We start from the raw sequence: 20,479 nt of genomic DNA on the forward strand, positions 1-20,479 counted from the left end.
ATCTGTTTATTCTAAGTAAAAGAAACTAAGCTTATTGGATTCAATCACTGTTGGGAGGTAAAAACAAATATAAATTTGAGCTTACAAATGGCCAGCACATTTCTACCAAGTCTCTAAACCAAACCACCACTGAACATCTTAGTCTGAATACAATTACAAGCTTCTTGTTACCATATTCAGTTTTTATATAAGATCCAATCCTACACTAATATCTAGCACAGAAGGAAGATTAATACATTTATGTTTCTAGCATTGAAGGGAATTTAGTACACAAATTTCACTAGTATTAAAGAAAAAATATACCAATTACATTTGCACTGAAGGAAGATTACTGACGTACATTAATTTTTCAAGCTTACCTGCCCTATCTCTTGTACAGTAAACATTGCAAAAATGTAGACCCTAAATAATTTTGTTATTTTAAAAATATATATACATATTTATTAAAATGAAAAAGAATCATTTTAAATTGATGAATGATTTTAGTACAAAAATTATCAATTCAATATTCTAATTTACACAAATATAAAATACTGAAACCAAATGTATCAAATACAGAAATAAATAAGATCTCCTGAGCAGAATTCATAATTTACATTCAAATGAATTGAAATATTCTGTCAATAATATCCATAATCAGCAGTTCTGTTCTTCATCCTCTGTTAAGGTATTTAACTCTACTACCACAGAGGAGGTCACTTTTTTACTGCTTGGACTGGTCACAACAATAGTTGGAATCACATTAGCAGTAGCTGCACTCTCACAGTTTCCATCAGCTTTATTCCCTTCAGTTTTTCCTCCTGTGTCTGAATCTTCTTCCTTCTTCTCAAAAGAGCCAGTTCTAAAATAACTTTTTCTGTGTAGAATTGGTGTCAACACCTCTACCATATGATGACCCATTAGATCTTTTCTGGTAATCATTCCTCTAACCTAAAAAAAATAATTTTAGAAATTTTTTAAGCGGTAGGCTATTTTGAAAAAAAAAAGATTCAATTTTGATCACAACTATGCTGCTATCAATTAAATACAATTTATAAAAAAATCACTTCATCATCATCATCATATCTTCCCATTGGTGCCCACGTCACAAGGGGCAGATTAGGTAGAGTTAATCTGTATCAATGACCTCGGCATGCAAGTGATCAGCACTATACCAAGCTGCCTTAGTTTCCCTATTGTTAATAAGGTACCCATCAGAGCTGGAAGGACTGAGGGATGTCCTACAGATTTGAGTCAGAAAGCTGAACTTGAGACTTTCAGGTTACCAGTCATGTACCCTTTACCATCTAACTATGCTATCCCACAATTACTATTTTAAATTAAAAAAAAAATATTTAGGATCCGAACTCTAAACCTTTTGGGTAGCGAGATCCCATAAATCACCTTCACTAGGTAATAAAATATTTTTATAAATAAGACAGTTAATAAAAAATTCAAGTTTTATTTTATTATTACCTCATTGTCACAATTGACCACAGTAAGATGACGTAGGCCAAGTGCACTTAAAATTGTGTATGCTCTCTTCAGCGAGAATTTAGTCTGAACTGACATTGCAGACTGATTAACATATGGGGTCTGAGGAATACAAATGTAATAAAATCTCAAAGAAAATTTTAAATAACAATGGTAATAAGATAATAATATGGTCAATATTGCGAAGGTAGCCTAGAAACAGTTATCCAGCTGACTCCTCTAAACTGGAATTCCAGCAGAATTAGTTTTATTGTCATTATTCATGCCTTTTCTGATTACTTTGTTTTTAAAAATAAAATAAATGATTTTTGATGAGTTTAACTATTTAAATACATCTCTTACCAAATCTATGTAGTACTCTGCATATTCTGATTGTTCTGCCACAAACTGGAGCAAGAATTTTGTATTGACTTCTTCATTATCTCTTTTTCCTCTCAACATCTATAAAAGATCAGAGTAAAGTATAAATTACATAAACAAGTCTGTATTAAATATGTTGATGTATCATTTGTTAAACAGAGCAAAGGTTAAACATAGACATATTATGTTCCAGGCTTGAAAAGTAATCTAAATAATTTGTGTTAAAAAGATGGAATGTATCCAATCCAAGTTAAAATGTCACCTCACCTGAAAAAAAAAATGAAGTTCATAATGCATAAGTGAATTAAAGCTAGAGCTACCTTTTTATAATCAATTGAATCAATGTCCACGCCATCATCTTTCATGGGTTCACACCTCCCATGGGTCATGACATTCCTGTGTTGTAGTATCACTAGCAACTCAGATCTGTATCAGACAGAGGGGAAACATTTCAACAAGTTTTGACTAGTAACTAAATCTTTGTGCTGGTAAAAATGCAGGCAGGTTGTATTGAAATATATTCCTGCTAGAACTATAATACCTTTGCTAACTGTAACAAAAAACAAACAAACAAATATGATATTGCATTGCATAAATGTCATTTTTAACAAAACAAACATCCTTGGAAGTCATATCTCAGTGGTTCAAAAGTAGTATTAAGTATTACCTTGGGTGTAAGAATAAGAAGTCTTCTTTTTAAAAAAATTAGATAGCAAATATAGCTGTAATCAAGTATAGCATATGTATGACATAGAACAGTGTAAGAATTAGAAAAACTGGAATCAACGTTTTTGTATACTTATGACAGACAACAATTTCAATGCTACTTCACAAGTTGCACAAGTTAAATTATTGCTTGATCTATAAGAGACAGATTTTTTTTGTTAATCATTAGTTGAGTGAATGAGTGGCCTAATGCTGTAGTCTTTTGTTTTAACTTCCTGCCAGTGGTCGGTGTTGACATCTTTGATATAAAATACTATTTTTATATACAGAACCTAATGGATACATTTTTCTAATAGAAGCTTTTAAAAATAACAAACAAATTTAGGTAAGGGGGCTATAAAATGTAGCTTAAAAAACCACTTTATCAATAATCATCTCAGATTTAATAGAATTTTATTTTGTTCGAACCTGGTGATCAATCCATAGAAAACTTTCTTTCCTTCTCTGTTCTTGCGTATGACAGGGAAGCCATTGTGTTGGTAGTCCAGCAGGATCTGCGCTATCCTGGGCACATGATCCACAATTTCTAGTGTCACCACCGGGAAAGCCATGATGTCCTCAGCAGAAAACAGATCCAGTTTAACACTGAAAAGGGAATTTTTTTTTGCTTTAAAATTTAACGATAAAAATGTATTTCATATTTTTAAAAATTCAGTTAGTACTAAATTATGCAATAATCTAAGTCTAATAAAAGGAATAATAATGACTTAATAAAGACAATAATGCCCATGGGTATGTGGTTAAATGTGTAACACTATTGAAGGACAACAAAATAATATGCATAATATTATGTATAAAAGTTGATATTTTAAATTAATTTAAACCTTCAAACCTAACATGGGGTCTTGGTTAAGAAATGGTATACATCAAGTTATATATAAAAGAATAATATTTTAAAGTGTTTACTTTAAACCTTCAATCCTGACATGGGGGTCTTGGTTAAGAAATGGTATACATCAAGTTATATATAAAAGAATAATATTTTAAAGTGTTTACTTTAAACCTTCAATCCTGACATGGGGGTCTTGGTTTAGAAATGGTATACACTTCTGCTCAAGCAAAGCATGGAAGAATGGGTGGGTGAAAAAATCTCCAATCCATTTTGACACCATTACAGCTGTCATCACGGGCAGTAACACTTTGAGATCATTGGTAAGTTCCATCTGTAATAGAATTACTTTGTTAAACAAATCAAGTTAATTCAAGCTGAATGTTTTTTATTTATATTTTATAATTATCAGTTTTCTGTGAATTTTTGTCCTCACCATTATGACTGTAATGGCAGGAGCTAGTCTAGACACGCCACCAAAGAAGGAAGCTGAGCCAATCAGAGCAAAGGCCCCAGGATCCATCCAGCTTAAGTAGTCATTATCCAAGTGAATGCCAAAAAGATCTACCATGATTAGACCTATGATTCGACCATACAAAGCTCCAATCATTCTAAAAAAGTAAAAAACAACAGTTCTGGAAAAGGTGCTTATCAATATTTCATTTTTCATTTTAAAAAAGGATTTATTTTAAGGATAAAATATTTATACATCTCTATCGTTGCAGAAATTGTTTTTAGAATTTTAGTAGAAACTGTCTCACAGCATGGGAACCAGAATGCCAGCAGCAACAGAAGTACCAGCTGACCAGCACACCATAAAAAAGTAGATGATCAAACTGGCAAATAAAGGTCCGTAATTGAACATCTTGTGTGAGTTTCGTAGATACAGTGTTTTCATGGCTTCATCCTTTGAACTGAATAACAGGAGTGACACTAAATGGGGAAAAAAGTTGACCTTTTAATTGAATGGCCTCAAAACATAATTAAAGAAACAATATTGCCTTAACTAACAAAGTTTCAGGATATTTTTCATGGTAGATTAAAGCACTGTCGTGCCTTCTGTTTGATGTTTATGAACATTTATAATTCAGAACAAGGGCAACAAATATCACGTTATGAAGTTTATAAAGGGTGGCAAGGTCAAATGGTATAGTGACAGTGAAGTGGAGTTACTGTTTCGGACATGGTGGTCAATAGGGTGGTTGAAGTAGAGTTCTGTGACCTTGGAATATAAAAATATAGTATGGTCATCACTATTCCTTGCCACCTTTACTTTCCCTAACATGAGTCAGGTACCCATCAGAACTGGGTAGACTCAGGGAAATCTTCAACATTTGAGTCTGATTCCACCAAGCTTTAATAGGTATATGACTTGTGTTGGATAAGGTAAAAAAAAGATGCGCATGTGCTGACCACACAATCCTTTCATAGGTAGAGATCACGAGATCACATTAACAGATAAACTCTGCCGTATTATTCCTATTGCTTTTGTATGTGTCTAAATGGGTATTTTCTTTTGTATTACATTAATTAACATTTGAAAAATAATAGCAGTAATACTACTCACATTCATTGTAAGTACCATTGTATACAAATGTAGTGTTGTCAAGGTAATACGTCCCCACATCACAAGTGTGAAAAATATTTTCCTCTACAAAGTGTGAGTCATACTTGTTCATTGTATCATTGACACAATATTGACTAGCAAAAATTTAAAACTATATGTTAGTATATTTAAATAGCTTTAAATTCATTCAATATTCTTTGAAATTTGGTCAACATTTTTTTCATGTGGTTTAAAACAGTTTCATAAGTTAAAATTCAATTTTAAAAAATAGATTATAAGCAGTGCAAGAAATGTAAATGTTGTGGTATAAATTAATTGAAAGTTTATAAACAATGTAAAACTAGGAAAGAAAATTAACTGAAATAAGTAATTAAGATGTATTTCCAAAGATGAAATTTAAATAGCATACATTAGAGCTAGCAGTGCTGATTCTTTGCAAATGCGTACATTCGACATAGTGCAATATTAAAGCAAAAAAAAGCATACAGTAAGTGGTGCTACCTTATAATTCCTGACTCCCCTTTCATGCAAGTAAAAGGAATACATGAAAATGCCATTGGCAGAAAAATTGAAAATGAACTCATAATCAACTGTAAGATCAAAAATAAATTCTAAACAAATTTTAAACACAACATAAAATGGAATAAGCAATCAAATTAAAATATATTTTAACATTGGAATCAGTAAAATCTAAATTACGTTTGTTGTTCAATTCTTTAATATAGTTAAATAATGATTCATATATTTCATAAAATGTCTATCTATAATTTTAGTTGTATTATATTTCAATGCAATAAACATATAAAAAATTATGTTTTTGCTGAGGTCTTAGATAAACAAATTTTAGGAAAATTACATATGTGTAATTTTTTTTATTTAGGGGAAATTGCAAAAGTTAAATTTCATAATTTATTTTTGTCAAAAAAATTTTTTTTGTTGCTGAACAATTATGACATTTTCCAATTAATAAGCAAGAAAGTTAAATAAATATCAAAGCAGGTTAGACTAATGCCCATAAACATAAGAAAATTTATTGTTTGAAATTGAAAAGGAAACAAAGAAGATAACTGATTGCATGCTACAAGCCTAATGAGTACACACAGGCATTACAATTTCATTCCCATATTTAGTAAGGCTGATTAAGCATTAACTAACTTTGTTAAACATTGACAAAGTAAAATTTTAAAATAAAATAGATGACTGCAAGAAACAATTACCATAATGACTGCAGGCTCCAGCAATCGTAGAAATTTTACAACCCATGGCCTGGGTATTGAAGCAAGGAAACGCTTCCTTAACCTATGAATTTTGAGATTTATTATAGTAAAGAGTGATCCAAGTAGACCTCCGATGATACCAATAATAACAGAGGGAATGAACATAAGAATGTTTATATCCACAGCTTCATCCACCTGTAAGTATAGAAATACCTCAATGAACAATTTAAAAATTAGGTGGTACATTATAGGATGCTCTAAGTTCTAGTAAATGCTGACTAAAAATGATAACAAATAACCAAAGTATTGATATTCAAAACCATTAGCCGGTTTTATAAAGAGAATTCCTATACCATAAATCATAAATATTAAATAAAGCCACCAGAAAATGTTTAACACAATTAAAATAAACATGACATTATAAAAAAAACAAGTACACCACAAAAAAAACAAAAAACATTACACATAATCAAAAACACAATGCTACACAACACAGCATGATATAATACAACACAACATAAACCAGTATAATCTGAATTGATATGATGTAATTCAGTACAATGCAATATTTTTTTTAAATGTGAAAATATGAGATAATAAATTATATGAATTAAATACAGTTTTAACTGTGAAGGCAAACAATTTTTATGTGATTGAGTGCCTCCCTTGGGTCATGTTATCAATGTATGTTAGATAGAAATACATTTGGTTTATGTGATTGGATTTTTATTTGGGACATACATGTAGACACTGGGTTTATAGATATACTGACAAGTGTTTCCTAACAATTTTTGAAAGTGTATTTTAAATAATCTAGCAATAGCTATTTCAATAATTATACAATAAAATGAAAAAAACAAACAACTCAACTTACATTGAAGAGAATATACCGGCTTGTCCTGAACTCACCAAACATGCCAATAATTTGGAACCTTTCAAAAGCAGAGTTGAAAATATCCGATGTGGATGTTGCAATGATGCAACAAAAGAAAATCTGCCAAGCCAAAGTTTTTGTCCAAAATGAGGAAACTTCTTCCATGCAGAACAACAGACCTCCAACAGGGGCCCCAAATGCAGCCGATACCCCTGCCGCCACACCAGCAGATATAAAGTTTCGCCTGATAAGGTAAAATAACATTATATTAAATTAAAAACAACATTTTTTTTGGAAATGTGAAATCTCTTAAGTTTCAAACAGAAGAAAATTTAAAATCTTTTTATATTTTTAAATTAGTTTAAAAAATTTAAAAGAAGTAATTACTTGTCTTCTGGATTTCTAAATCTTTCAAAAAAAGGCAGGCGGATTCTTTTTAAGTAACCAGACAGCTGACTTAATCCAGAACCAATTATAGCACTGTTTGAAGAAAACAATTATTTTTTTATTTTGTTGACTAAACACAAAACAATATTTTCTTAAAATAACCAGCTAAATCACTAGTAAACAATCAATTTAAATAGGTAAATTGCCTAAAAAATAGTATATTGCACATGTCTCATTTATTCTTACCCCATATGAATCATGGGTCCTTCAGGACCAATAGGCATACCACAACCAATAGCCGCAACACAGGAAAAGAACTTGACAATGAGGGTTTTGACACTAAAAACACGCCTGATTTGTGTCCCATTTAGATAGCCTGTAACTTCAGGCATGCCTGATCCCCCTGCACTTGGTCTCCAGAACTAGGAATAATGTTAGATAAAAAAACTTTCATTTGGGAACTACATCTGAATCAGCTGATTACAATGCTATAGATCTACATTCCTTTACTTCAGATCAAACTATGTATCTCAAATATGAAAAAAAAGGAGAAGATTGAACACTTTTTGAAACAGGTTTCTACTTACAACAACAATGGCTGCAGCAAAAACTGCAAACAAAACACTGTAGCCAGCACAGAAAAACCAACCCTCTAAAAGTCGCTCATCCTAAAATACATATTACAATATTTTTTATTTAAATCAAAGTTGAATTTACACATAGATCTAAGTTAATTTGAGTTTCTGTTAAGTCCTAACACATTAAATTTCCCTTGTTTGGTTTTTTGCCATCATTTTAGAAATTCTTTTTAAAAGAATAACTCTATGAATACAACTCATTAAAAGTATCACATTATTTATTATTGCACATACATTGATATAATGACCAAAGACATTGCAAACAAATCAAAAAATTACCTCCAGATATGATTTGGTTTGTTGCCACTTCAAGTGATCAATTCGCTCAATAAGTTGATGTAGAAAAAAACAAACTACTCCAATAACAAAACCAATCAGACCCATCAAAACCCATCTGTCTGTTTCGAGGCTAAGATAAACATTTAAAAAAATGAATTAATAGTAATTTCTGAACTGAAAGAAATCATTAATATATTAATAGCTTTTATGGTTAAGTGGGGGTCTATGGAGAACTTGCAAAATTAAACAAATGTAGAATAATGTAATTATTGATAAAACAATTTTGTGTTACTTGCTTTATACTTAGTAATGTGAGCTATCAAACATGAAGAAAAATTTTATTCCTGCAAATTTTTTACAAATGAATGGCATCTAGAGGCTTGTGGAGCACAAAGAAAATGATGGGGGATCAAGAATAATTTATATAGTGACTGTAAAAATGAAAAAAAGTAAAAATATCTACTCTGAAATCGTCTGACGTTTAATCCAATGTTTAAAAATGTGACAATGATTAGGTAAATAGTCACAACTTTCATAAGCATTGAGCGTGTCTTTCTCTTGTTCTGTGTACTCATGAGTTACATACACTGGCTCATAATCTCGACCCTGTTAAAAAAACATTAAGAACTGAGTAAATCATTAACTCTTAAAAATTTGTCTAAATTACAAATGAATGGATTGTATGAATCAACACAACTTTGATTGTCTTCATATCAACAATTATGTTATTTTAGTAGTTAACATTAACAGTGTCTAAAAAACAGTGTATATTCTCACTCATTTAGACATTATAAGTGTTTAAGCCGTAAAACTATTTTATGGAACTGATTTTAGTATACGTCTGAAGTCCCACAATGTATGTCTTTATTAGGATGTGGTGATACTATTTATGCTGTGTAATGTTCATTGTTTGATAGTGTATGAGAATTTAGCAAAATACCTTTGCAAAGACTGAAAAGTTTTCATCATCCTTCACAGCAAATATTGTGTCATCTTTAGGTGGCGTTGGCTTCTGATGCGAGATTGAATTTCTTACAATGCTGGTTGTAAAGGTTCGTCTTCTGAGTGCGGCTGGGGGTACTGAGAAGAAATCCTCATCATCCGGTAATACATTGGAGAATGACATGATGTCGGTTTTTCAAGTTACTCTTGTGTTATTTACACTGTTCTTTCATCCATAACACTGTAAAAGAAAAGAGAGATAATCAACACTTTTGGCAAGTGAGTAATCTTGCAAACTTGATGGTCCATATAACATTGAAATGCTAAGGATTAAGGAATAAGGATGGATCATCTTTTTCAGTATCTACTATCATACTATCACAGTATCACACTATGTCTATTGGCCATTGGTTTATGAATGTGGTTCCTTTCCCAGATACCTATGCTACTTGCCTACAGAGTCAAGGTAGCATTATATGTATTTATAAGAGGTGAATCTTTTGCTAAAGCAATAGAATCTAGCTACTAAGTAGCTAGAGTATTACCTACACTTAGACTACACTATGACCAACACCATGCAACTAAACTTACTAAACTAACCACTGAGATTTAGGCCTACCAGGTTACCAAAGTGACCAGAGGCGTAACGACCCTTCCCGGCACCCGGAGACAAACTTTTGATTTGCACCCCCCCCCCCTCAAACTTTTGATTTGCACCCCCCTCAAACTTTTCATTTGCACCCCCTCAAACTTTTCATTTGCACCCCCCCCCTCAAACTTTCAATTTGGCGCCCCCCCTAAGGTCAGCGCCCGCCCCCCCCCCCCCGCCCTCGCTACGCCTCGGAAAGTGACTAAAGTCTAGTCACTAAAGCTTACAACAACAGCAAATCTAATTTTAATTAGGATTTAGGTTAATAATTTCATTTATTCATCTAGATCTATCTATATTCTATTAGTTCCTACAATATTTTTCTTATATTTAATTTTTAATAATTAACAAATTACAAATAATTAACATTTAATAATATTAATTATATTAATATATTAAATTTCTACTAAGCGTCACTAGTCACTAGAGTCTAGAGACTCAAAATATTAAATAATTATAATTAGTACATGGGGCCTAACATAACAAATAAACATTTATTGAAAGCCTACCTTAATTAAATTCTTAAACCTTGGACTTGACTAGACTACCAAGTAGAACTAGTCTAGTACCTGACACACAAGCCAGCCTACACACAGATTGTTGTGCACTGTGGACAGTGTGGACACGCCCACCATAACAACGTTATGTCACTTTTACTTATAGATTTTAATACTTAAAGTTAAATATCACTAAACTAACATACAGAGCACACACATTAATGTGTAACGTTTATCTCTTTGAATTTTAACTTTCTTACATTAAATTAATTGATCTACATAGCGGTAGTGTTACTGGGTTACTCTTAATCTTAACTATTGCAATAAATTTAAAGCATACAAGGGGAGGGAGAAGAGAAGGCTGAATATAAGGGATGTAACTCAAAATCATTGTTGGGTCAATAAACCTTTTAAGCCCGGAAGTAAAAATGTTTGTCAAGTTTTGTGGATGATATTTTGAGTCGACACTTTGTATCCTTAGCAGAACGAACCCCCAGCCTGGCCTCAATCATTAGGCTTGGATTCTAAAATCTAAATAAAAAGTAGGCATAAAGCAGAAAAAAATTCAGAAATTCTATATTTTAAGAATAAGTCATAAGACTATTAATTAAGACAGTGTAGTTTAGTGTAGGCCTATACTAATCTAATACTAATACTTCAATAGCCTATCTATACTATTTCATTTTATTTTCAATGTATTCTGTAACACTGTAGGCCTATTGATTTGAAGTATTATTATCTAATAATAAAATTTAGCCATAAAGACTACATTACATTACTACATTTAACTACATTACATTTGTATTTACTCATACATATCACCTAACATTATTCATTATTACCTAAAGTTTCTAGATAGCATGACAAACATTGATTGGTAGGGCTTATATCTATATAATTCTCTTCTGGGAGCCGTTAGAAAACAAGCTGCAAGCGCGCCTTACAGTCCCCTCTCTTCCTCTCTATCGCTACCACCCCCCACCCCCTCACATGGTCTGGTGAGCTGTGGTTCACGCTGTTTACATTTTACAATCATAGAGACGGGTTTGGTGACGGTTATTAGGGGCAGATGATCTAGTTTGAAACGATTTTAAACTTAGAGGAGGTAACTAAGAGGAGGCTGCTTTCACGTGGGGGGGGGGGAGGGGGGTTTAGTGTTTTAAGCAAATATTTTCAGTGGCAGCATTGGTACTGTCGAATTCACAAATTATGAATGAAAAGTAGAAAAGAAAAAACAACTAAATAGCGGCGTATGATACGCAGCGGGTCGGCTCGTACTATATAAAAAGCCATGATTTTAGGTCTGTGACCCCCATTTCTGAGTTGCTATACAATTGAAAGAAAACTTAAATCCAACGCTTTGCATACATTTTCCGTAATTCCTCTCTATTTATTCCTTTAAATTTAAACATATATTTACTGTAAGGCCACAAAAAATATTTTTACTGTTTTCTTAATTTGTTAAGTTACTGAAAATATTAAAAACACTAACATACAGCAATGCATCCATTGAGTCAGTAGTTGTTGTTTCTTAAAACAGAAGTTTTTTTTTTCTACTGTCAGGGCTAGATTCAGGACTATAATCACTGTAACAATACTAGATCTAGTAAAAATATAGCCTGTATAAGCTGTATTTGAAAATGTCCTGTCTGCAGAATGGTGAGCACTATTACAACTTTCTAACCAGCACTTTAGAAGTAAGATAATAAAAAGATCTAACTTATACTTATTTAATTTCCAGATGAGCGATTTCCATATTACAGCAGCAAGCATGATGCAAGAAATTTAGCTTATTGGAAACTTCAGCTGACTAAATTCAACAAATATAATGTACTCAGAATTTTTAAGTGCCTGTTTGGCTGCAATTTTTATATTACCCCAACTAGTTTTAGCTGACAGTGAACCTATGTTTAATCAGACACAACCACTGTCCTTTGATATTCAGACAAGCCTGAAATTTCCATACACAATCATACAAGATGAAACGTCAGTGTTAACATTTAATTACTCCTACCTGGAGCCTAACAATACTGGAAATGATGCAGAGTTGATTCATTTGAGAAGTGGATGGAGAATTAAGGCTTCAGTTGACAACCATAAAATAGCTGAAGTTTGGGGTCCTGCAGAGGTATTTGTTGATCCTATTTATCCTTATGGATCTATTGATTTTGAAGTTAGTGGAAAGTTGCCTGGGCGAGTGACTTTACTGATTTGTGCCATTGCTAATGCAAGCACTGGTAATTCAGGGAAGATTTTAGATTTCTGTCCAGGAGGGGATGTTACTTTATATAAATTATTTGTGGAGAGGAGAGAGAGACCCATAGACATTGCATTTAATGTCGTTGTTGTGCTATTGGTTGTACTGACCAATGTTGGCATGGGAGCAAAGGTAACTATAAACTTAACCTGTTTCAACTTTTACGCACTTAATGAAATATAATATATTTTAAAAGTTGTTTCTCACAAATATTAAAAAAAAAAAGCAAAAACAACATATTTGACGTTCTGTCATCTCAAATAGCATGTTGATTTATTATTAATTCTAAGCTTTTTTAAAATAACTCAAAAAGAATTTAAAATTTTTTATTTGGTATATTTGAAAAATTCAGTGTCGATTGTTTTTCTTTTAAACTCAAGCAACAGCATAAAATATTACAACGCATAAAAATATTTTTATATGTATTTCTAACAGATAGATTTTGAAGTTGTAAAGTCCGAGTTAAGAAGACCTATTGCTCCAGCTATTGGTTTGTGTTGCCAATTTATCATCATGCCGATGGTAATAAAACTTAACTTACAAAATATTAAGAATTGGGTATCATATAAAAAACAATTTTCAAATATTAAAATATTTCTTTAATGTGTGTTACAGATGTAAACTATGTACATTTATTATTTTTCTAGATTTCATTTGCTGTTGCCAGTAGCATTAGTTTAGATCCTGGCATTGCCTTGGGATTTCTTGCCTTGGGGTGTGCACCAGGTGGATCAGCTAGCAATGCTTACACCCATCTCCTGGATGGCAATGTCAGCTTGAGTGTCACCATGACCTTGATCAGCACCATTGCTGCCTTAGGTAAGTGACTGAATGCAGTGGGGGATCACTGCAAAAGAATAAAAAATAGAATTTATCAATCTTAATTCTTTTATAATAGGTGTTAATGAAATTAGTTTTTACATTATTTTGTTGTTTCCAAAGAAAAAAAAATATTTTTAACAATCTCTAAGAATTTTTTTTAAATGAGTTACTGCATTTTGTACAATTTAAATATAATTTTGAATAACTATGGAAATTTCAATAAAATATGTTACTACTGTAAATTACTTTAATAATATAACTAATTCTGTGCAAAAGATCAAAGTTCCCAAATAGAATTGGCTTTTAATATTGAGTAATTTAGTTTCAATAAATTACTTACTTAAATTAACTTTTGTTTGATCATATCCTTACAGGGCTTCTACCTATGTGGCTTTTCACTCTGGGGAAAGTGGTGTATGATGAAGGAAATGTGACGATACCTTTTCAGAATATCTTCTTCTCTCTCTTGGGTATCATCATCCCTGTCACAGTTGGGCTACTTCTTCAGCGGAAATGTCCCAAAGCTGCCAAAATGTGCGTCAACGCTGTCAAGTACATAGTGTTTATCTTCATTGTTTTTGTTCTAACTGTTGGTGTTTATGCAAATATCTACATATTCTCTCTGCTCAACGGACAAGTCCTCCTGGCTGCTGCCTTGCTGCCCTATCTAGGGTTTCTTCTCGGGGGTCTCGTGGCTTGTGTTCTGCGGCAAGGAAAGGTGAACATCATTACAATCGCTGTGGAGACTGGTATACAGAACACAGGGATACCGATCGTGCTACTTCGTTTGTCTCTGATGGGTCCGGACAAAGACACAAGCATCGTAGCACCTGTGGCATCTGCTCTGTTTACCCCCATACCACTGGTGATTGGGATCTTGTATGTGCAAGGCAAGATCTTTTTAGAGAAACGTAGAAAGAAGAGAGAGGCCCGAGAAGGTGGGTGTGCACTTAAGGGCAGGGATTACTTTGATAATGTAAAAGCTGCAGGTGACTCTTTAATTGCTTCCAATTCAGAGCTGTAAACCATTTTGAAATTAAATTTTTAAAAAAATTTATTCATTTAAAAAATGTGTTAAACATTCTATTTAAATTCTATTTTTCAAGTTACACTAGGTTTGTTTTTTCATAAATTCAATTTTAAACAAATTAATATCCATACCAATCTTTTATAATAGAAAAAATCAAAATCTTCATTATGAATTTTTCAATTTAACTATTACTGTTTCGGGGAATTACATAATTCAGGAAATAAAAATAATTAGGCCTTTATTATACATGAAAATCACCTGCCATTTGTATACAATTGCTTGCTGTATTAATGCTCCATGAGTATGATTATAATGTGCATGCCTGATTTCAAATAATAGTCTGTTTTTAAAAAAAATACTTCTTTACAATTTAAAAAATTATGTTTTAATTAATTCATCATAGATTACAAATGTAATGGCATTATAAAAACAATCTTTTGTACTAACTTTTTATTAGAATACATTGCATGTTTAACCTCCATTCTGCACTACCTGCTTTATTCCAAAGCCATTCTGAAATCAAAATTAAATTTACAAGTGTTAAATTTTTTTTTCTCAACATTTGTCAATTCTGTTTCTTTACCTACCTTTTAAAATATACAAAAAACCATGGGTATAACTATAAGGATGGCATTTGGATTCAGCTCATCATATGCATGGGGTAAAGGTGAACTAATTCAAGTTGTTACAAAACTAATGGTGCTTCTTTTGCTCTCAGGTAAAGAGTCTATTGACAATCCAGAACCTGTGTAATATGAGGGTAGTTCTGCATCAGTGTGTTCTATATTCAGTAGTTTCAGCATTACTTGAACCTTGGAACAACAGGGAGTAAAAATCATACATGTGTAGGACCAAACTATCTAGTACAACTTAAGTCAGGGCTAACTGTTTTTGATGCTACTTTATTTCACTCGGTTGTTGTAGTGGTTTATTTTTTCGGTGGATTGTATCCATGTTTTCAGCTTCAAAATTGTTACCTTAAATTATATAAAACTATAATCAGGGTTTTCAAAATGTTTATTAAAAGCTTTGTTATCTTCTGCCATTCATATGGTAATTTCACTGTTTTTAATTGAATGGATTTGTGTACTCTATTCGAAAAGATTATGTGATTTTATAAAAGTGGTTTTATACTTGTCTTCTGTATAAAATGTTGAATGTGATTAGATTATTATTTGTTAGTTATAGCTTCTGTCTATTTAAAAAAAAAGTAATCTTAAAATAAACTTGTTAAAAGTTTAATTTTGACATTTTTTGCCAAAATGTAACTCCTATTGGGTCTCACATCTGTTTTTAAGGCAATTTTAAGTTGTGATTTATAAGTTTTAAAAGTGATTGCCATATTTACTAATAGAGTGCCAAGCCCTGATATCAAACGCCCTCCAACTGTTTTTATAAAACAGTTCTTAGATTTTCTTCACAGATCTGTATTTTCAAGAGACCTTTTTATAAGTAAGACTTTATTTTGTTACTATATCTACAGTGTCAGATCATGCTCAAAACTGCTTGTTTGCCTTGAATTCAAATTTGTTAAAGGGTTTGTGAATAATCTTATGGAAATATATTTTGTTTAATTAAATCTCTGCTCACCATATTTAGTTAGCCACTTGATGTTATAAGCTACTTGTATTTATTATTATAAAATTATTTTTCACAAAATATTTTAATGTTCACTAGAAGTTTAATATCAGTAGCTTTATAAATAATGTATATTTACTATATAGTCTACAACTATTTAAAACATTATGTGTCAAAAATATCATATTCTCTTATCGATGCTTAAGTATTTAATTTTAATCATACTCTTGATGATGCTGATTTATAATCAAATGATGATTGTGATAAAGAGCCAAAGATTTTGTGGTATATGTAACAGTGCACTGAACCTTAGTTTTTATTCACACATTGCAGTTATAAAGAAAAGAAGGTATTTTGTTTGGTTTGTGTTTTTTTTAAAACGTGGTGTAATGTACCTCACTAGAACTGTACTTAAGCTGTTAGTTTAATTTTTAGAAATTGCAATTTATGATATATGTAAATATATGCATGAAATCAAACAAAAGTGTGTGTACCAAAAACTGTCAAACAGTGTTACATCTTTGTTATATATATATTTGCAATTGTTTAGTTTTACAGTCTTGAGTATGCAAAAACTGGAGGGGAGGTAAAAGCTGCTAGATCTATATGCAAAGTTTAATTTGTTAAAAACTAGTAATGTATTCATCCGATAAAAGACAATCAATACTTATTTGATGTGAAGGTATTAAAAAGTGTATGTAAATGCAGAGGCATCCTTTTTTCAGTTTGGAAAAATAAAATTGCTCTGAACTTTCTCATATTTTGTTTATACTTTAATTTTAAAAAATCTCATTTTGAATTTTTACATAAAAAAAAAAATGAAAAACCCTAAAAACCTTTAATAATTGTAAATAAAATAATTTTTTTTCAAACAAATTGAGGAACTCAGTGTTAAATACACAAGTCCTAATTAAACCAATCTGTATTTTCTATTGTCTCCCTAATTTGCATCATATCAATTGTCTATCTAATTTACATCATAGATATATATAAATACAACCAAACTTATACTTCTAAAAATACAAAATTTATTTAACATTTTGAAATTTGATTTATGTATAAAATATTGTTAGCTTTGTAGTCATTACATTTTAGGTCCATTCTGCTCAGCATGCACAGAACTGTACAAGTACTAAGATCTCTTGTATTTTTATTTAATTTTAGCATTTTGTCTGTATATGTTGTTCGTTCTTGCATGTGGGTAGTTGTTCAAAACATGTCAACTGTGATGGGTACTATGGCAATATAAATAGCAAACAACGTGATAATTGTTTTAGCAAGGTTTTGCTGTTAAAGTTTGAATCACTGACAATTGTTTAACTATTTCCTTTTAAAGAACAGTGAAATGGCCAGTTACCTAGTCTGAGATTGATGATACATTGTGCCATAATTCAGCTGTCTTAAATTTTTTTTGTTTTAATCTTTAAATCCATTTTTAAATTTTTTTATCTTGGTGAAGGTTGTACATTACAAATATATGACTGACAGGCTTTTTTGAAGACCTGGTAAATATTATGTAGGTGATTTGTATTTAATCTGTATATATACAGCATGCTGTTTGTGAGTATCCACCCTAGAATTATACATTAGTTGTTTTAAACTTGAAAATATTCTAAAGCTACATAATACTATATCCTTTTGTTTTTGTATTTATATCTTCTGACCAAGACCTTCAGCTTTAAGGTCAGTTTTATTTTTGTATAATGACTTCACATTTTGAATATCTTGATCACAAAAAATTCTTTAACTTTAATTAATTGGTTTTACCAAGGTTGTAAATAAGTGGAGGTGCTTTTCTGATCAGTTTTTCACTGAAATCTTTTATTTTGTTTGTAAACATTTGATTTTTTTTGTTTCAATTTTTAGCAATTATTTTTCAACATTATTTACAATTTCTAGTATAATTTTTTTGTATTCAAATTTGTTAAAAAAATATTTTTTTATCCCAGTAAAATAAGAGCATTATTTTATTAACTAGAATGCTTCTAGTTGTGCTGAAATATTTTTTATTATATAATCAGACCTTTTTTAAACAATGCATTTATACATTTTTACATATTCTTTTGGTTTATAAGTTTAATATTTTGTTTTGCTTATTTTTTCTATTTAATTATCAGTTTAAGTTTTATAAACTTTAATTGCTTTTTTTAGAAAAAAAAAAGAATTTTATATTTTCTGTTGTTCAGCTAAGATACAAAATATCAACTATGGTAGGTCTAAAGGTTTTATAAAACTTTTAACACTATTAAGCACAACATTTTAGATATTAAAAATACAATAGGGGTCATCCACTTATGATGGAGTCCACATTAAGAATTAAAAAACTGCATATAAAATGTGTGAATTAAATCCGCTGTACTCCTGTTAAAAAAACAACACAGATCAACTGGTGAATAAATGTATCAGAGATGTAACTTTATACAGCCCAACCAAAAAAAAAGGCAAATTTTCACAGGCGCTGGGGTGGGGGCAGGACATTGACTGCTGCAATTTTCTAAAACAATAAACTATTATAAGTTTATCTTTAAAAATTTCAAAGCATTGAAAAGTAAGTTAAAAACAAAAGATGTAGACCACCCTGGTAGATCGTGCAACCATAGTTTGCCTACTTTATTATTTGTGTCAAAGCCTAAGACGATGTAGATCTAGTTATTTTTTTCAAGTAATAAACTCAAAATAACCACCTTTTTAAAATTAGAAAATAACATGTAGAATGCGCTCGTGTGGTCAGGTGTGTAGGGCTTACGAAACATGTATAGGGAGAGGTGGCTGTAAGGTTCAGTAAAAGTAATATGACGTCACGTTGATTAGATGAATTATATTCATAGCTAGACAGCCACAAAGGACATTAAATAGTTTAGTCTACAGCCCAACTAGCCCACCCTCTTTATTATAAAATATTTTATGACTGCCTCTAACCTCCCATTATCTTTAGGAATAATTGTATGTAAAATCGAGAGGTACACAGCGTCCATGCGCCTTGTAAAGATATTGCTAAAAATATCAAATTTGTAGCATAATAAGGTACATATTGCATGTTATTGAAGACATCATAAATGGATGACCCCAAATGAAAAATAATTAAATGACTAATTTTCATTTAATCTCCAGAAGATCCCTAACTTTCTATTCTGATTATATTTATCTTCTACTTAGTTGCAGCAGCCTTTTTATTTAACAATGAATGTATATTAAAGTTCAAATCACCAAGGTACCAGTTAAACTATTTACATTTTTCCCACATTCACTTTAGTTTCCTTTAAATTTATGGAGTGAAAAAAAATAATTTGAAGAGTATTTAGTTTTTTTTTTTGTGATGCTGAGATCTACAGATTGGGAAACACTGGTTTAAAGAAGTTAGAAATATTTCCACTTGTTACAATCATACAAAAGCTTAAAATCTATAAATTGAAATGGGTTTTATTTATTTTTTTATTTTACAAATCATCTATAGGCTACCTATATAGACAGTAATTTAGTTATGTAGAATTTTAGTTTTTATTTTTTTTTTGTAAAGCAAACTGAATTCTTAACATTTCATTTTCATGATCTTAATGAAATAAAACTACTAAAATATTTGTACTTTAAAAAAAATTACACTAACTAGTTATTTTAAATTATTTGTTAGAAATTTACTTGAACTTTGGTTTTGTTACTCTTATGCATTTTGACTTGTAGGTTTTAAGATTTGTAATGAGAAGCTCTCATCAAAGTAATGGGACCAAGTTATTTTTCCAGTTTTTGAAGTGTCCTAACACGGCTTAAATAGTGTACACATGGCAGCTGTTATGTTAACACTGACCCAATAAGTTGAATCTGTACCATGGTTTGTTAGGTTTTATACCTCTAGTTCCTTACCGTGCCAGTAGTAGTATCCTTAGACAGTAGTCAGCTGTATGGTTTATCATTTTAAAACTATACTTTAAGGAGATGCCTTATAATTGTAATGCAGCAAAGAATTTGTTGACTATTTTATTTGAAGTAATTCACTTTTCAAAATGCAATACCACCATATTTCAGCTAAGATCAAATGTGTCAGATTAATCTAAAATGCTTTTTTGAAAATGTTTCTAATTTAATGAGCAATGTGTCATGGGCAATATATATAATTTCTAAGGTTTTTTTAAAAACATGAAGTAAAATCTAACAGGGTTAAGTCTTCCTAGACCTCATGGAATGTTTTACTTTGATGTATGCTGCAATAAAGTTTATTTCTTTTAATTGTTTTTTTATTATGATTTGCCCCCCCCCCCACCATATGTATTTAGTATAGTGTTGTTTTATCCAAATATAATAATGTACAAACATGGTTAATATTTTTGCATTGCCAAGGTCTTACTGTAAGGATAATTCG

The 20,479-nt window shown here is 31.0% G+C and overlaps 2 protein-coding genes across 3 annotated transcripts; one reads left to right on the forward strand and one right to left on the reverse strand.

Annotated features, from left to right (window-relative positions):
* Positions 1 to 410: 410 nt before the first annotated feature.
* LOC131947675 (chloride channel protein C) lies at positions 411 to 10,523 on the reverse strand. Its single transcript, XM_059308935.1, has 19 exons — positions 10,451 to 10,523; positions 9,291 to 9,533; positions 8,814 to 8,956; positions 8,351 to 8,480; positions 8,021 to 8,101; positions 7,680 to 7,855; positions 7,434 to 7,526; positions 7,047 to 7,290; positions 6,173 to 6,367; positions 5,457 to 5,545; positions 4,956 to 5,089; positions 4,150 to 4,321; positions 3,825 to 3,999; positions 3,556 to 3,722; positions 2,968 to 3,144; positions 2,154 to 2,259; positions 1,816 to 1,914; positions 1,456 to 1,575; positions 411 to 930 (listed from the first exon to the last, which is right to left on the reverse strand). The coding sequence occupies exons 2-19, from the start codon at positions 9,474 to 9,476 to the stop codon at positions 637 to 639; spliced, it is 2,781 nt and encodes a 926-aa protein (XP_059164918.1). The 5' UTR covers positions 9,477 to 9,533; positions 10,451 to 10,523; the 3' UTR covers positions 411 to 636.
* Positions 10,524 to 12,203: 1,680 nt separating this feature from the next.
* On the forward strand, positions 12,204 to 18,559 carry LOC131947690 (ileal sodium/bile acid cotransporter). 2 transcript variants are annotated; one of them, XM_059308966.1, is made up of 5 exons: positions 12,204 to 12,827; positions 13,131 to 13,217; positions 13,343 to 13,514; positions 13,892 to 14,455; positions 15,266 to 18,559. In XM_059308966.1, exons 1-5 carry the CDS (start codon positions 12,267 to 12,269, stop codon positions 15,298 to 15,300), a joined length of 1,419 nt encoding a protein of 472 aa, XP_059164949.1. In that variant the 5' UTR covers positions 12,204 to 12,266; the 3' UTR covers positions 15,301 to 18,559. The 2 variants fall into 2 exon arrangements, with proteins under 2 accessions (XP_059164949.1, XP_059164948.1); XM_059308965.1 differs by lacking the exon at positions 15,266 to 18,559 and having other exon boundaries at positions 13,892 to 14,600.
* Positions 18,560 to 20,479: the final 1,920 nt, after the last annotated feature.

Source organism: Physella acuta, unplaced genomic scaffold (assembly GCF_028476545.2).
Source record: "Physella acuta isolate Inbredline_101_S28 unplaced genomic scaffold, ASM2847654v3 ptg000604l, whole genome shotgun sequence".
Taxonomy (NCBI): domain Eukaryota; kingdom Metazoa; phylum Mollusca; class Gastropoda; family Physidae; genus Physella; species Physella acuta.

Excerpts from the sequence above, each read along its gene's own strand:
- LOC131947690 (XM_059308965.1), top strand. The coding sequence starts at position 12,267 with ATGTACTCAGAATTTTTAAGTGCCTGTTTGGCTGCAATTTTTATATTA. Across the intron at positions 13,218-13,342 it reads AATTTATCATCATGCCGATG|ATTTCATTTGCTGTTGCCAG; the intron begins GTAATAAAACTT and ends TTATTTTTCTAG. Across the intron at positions 13,515-13,891 it reads CAGCACCATTGCTGCCTTAG|GGCTTCTACCTATGTGGCTT; the intron begins GTAAGTGACTGA and ends ATATCCTTACAG.
- LOC131947675 (XM_059308935.1), bottom strand. The coding sequence starts at position 9,476 with ATGTCATTCTCCAATGTATTACCGGATGATGAGGATTTCTTCTCAGTA. Across the intron at positions 4,322-4,955 it reads CAATGGTACTTACAATGAAT|TGTCACTCCTGTTATTCAGT; the intron begins GTGAGTAGTATT and ends TTCCCCATTTAG. Across the intron at positions 3,145-3,555 it reads GTCAGGATTGAAGGTTTAAA|TGTTAAACTGGATCTGTTTT; the intron begins GTAAACACTTTA and ends TTCCCTTTTCAG.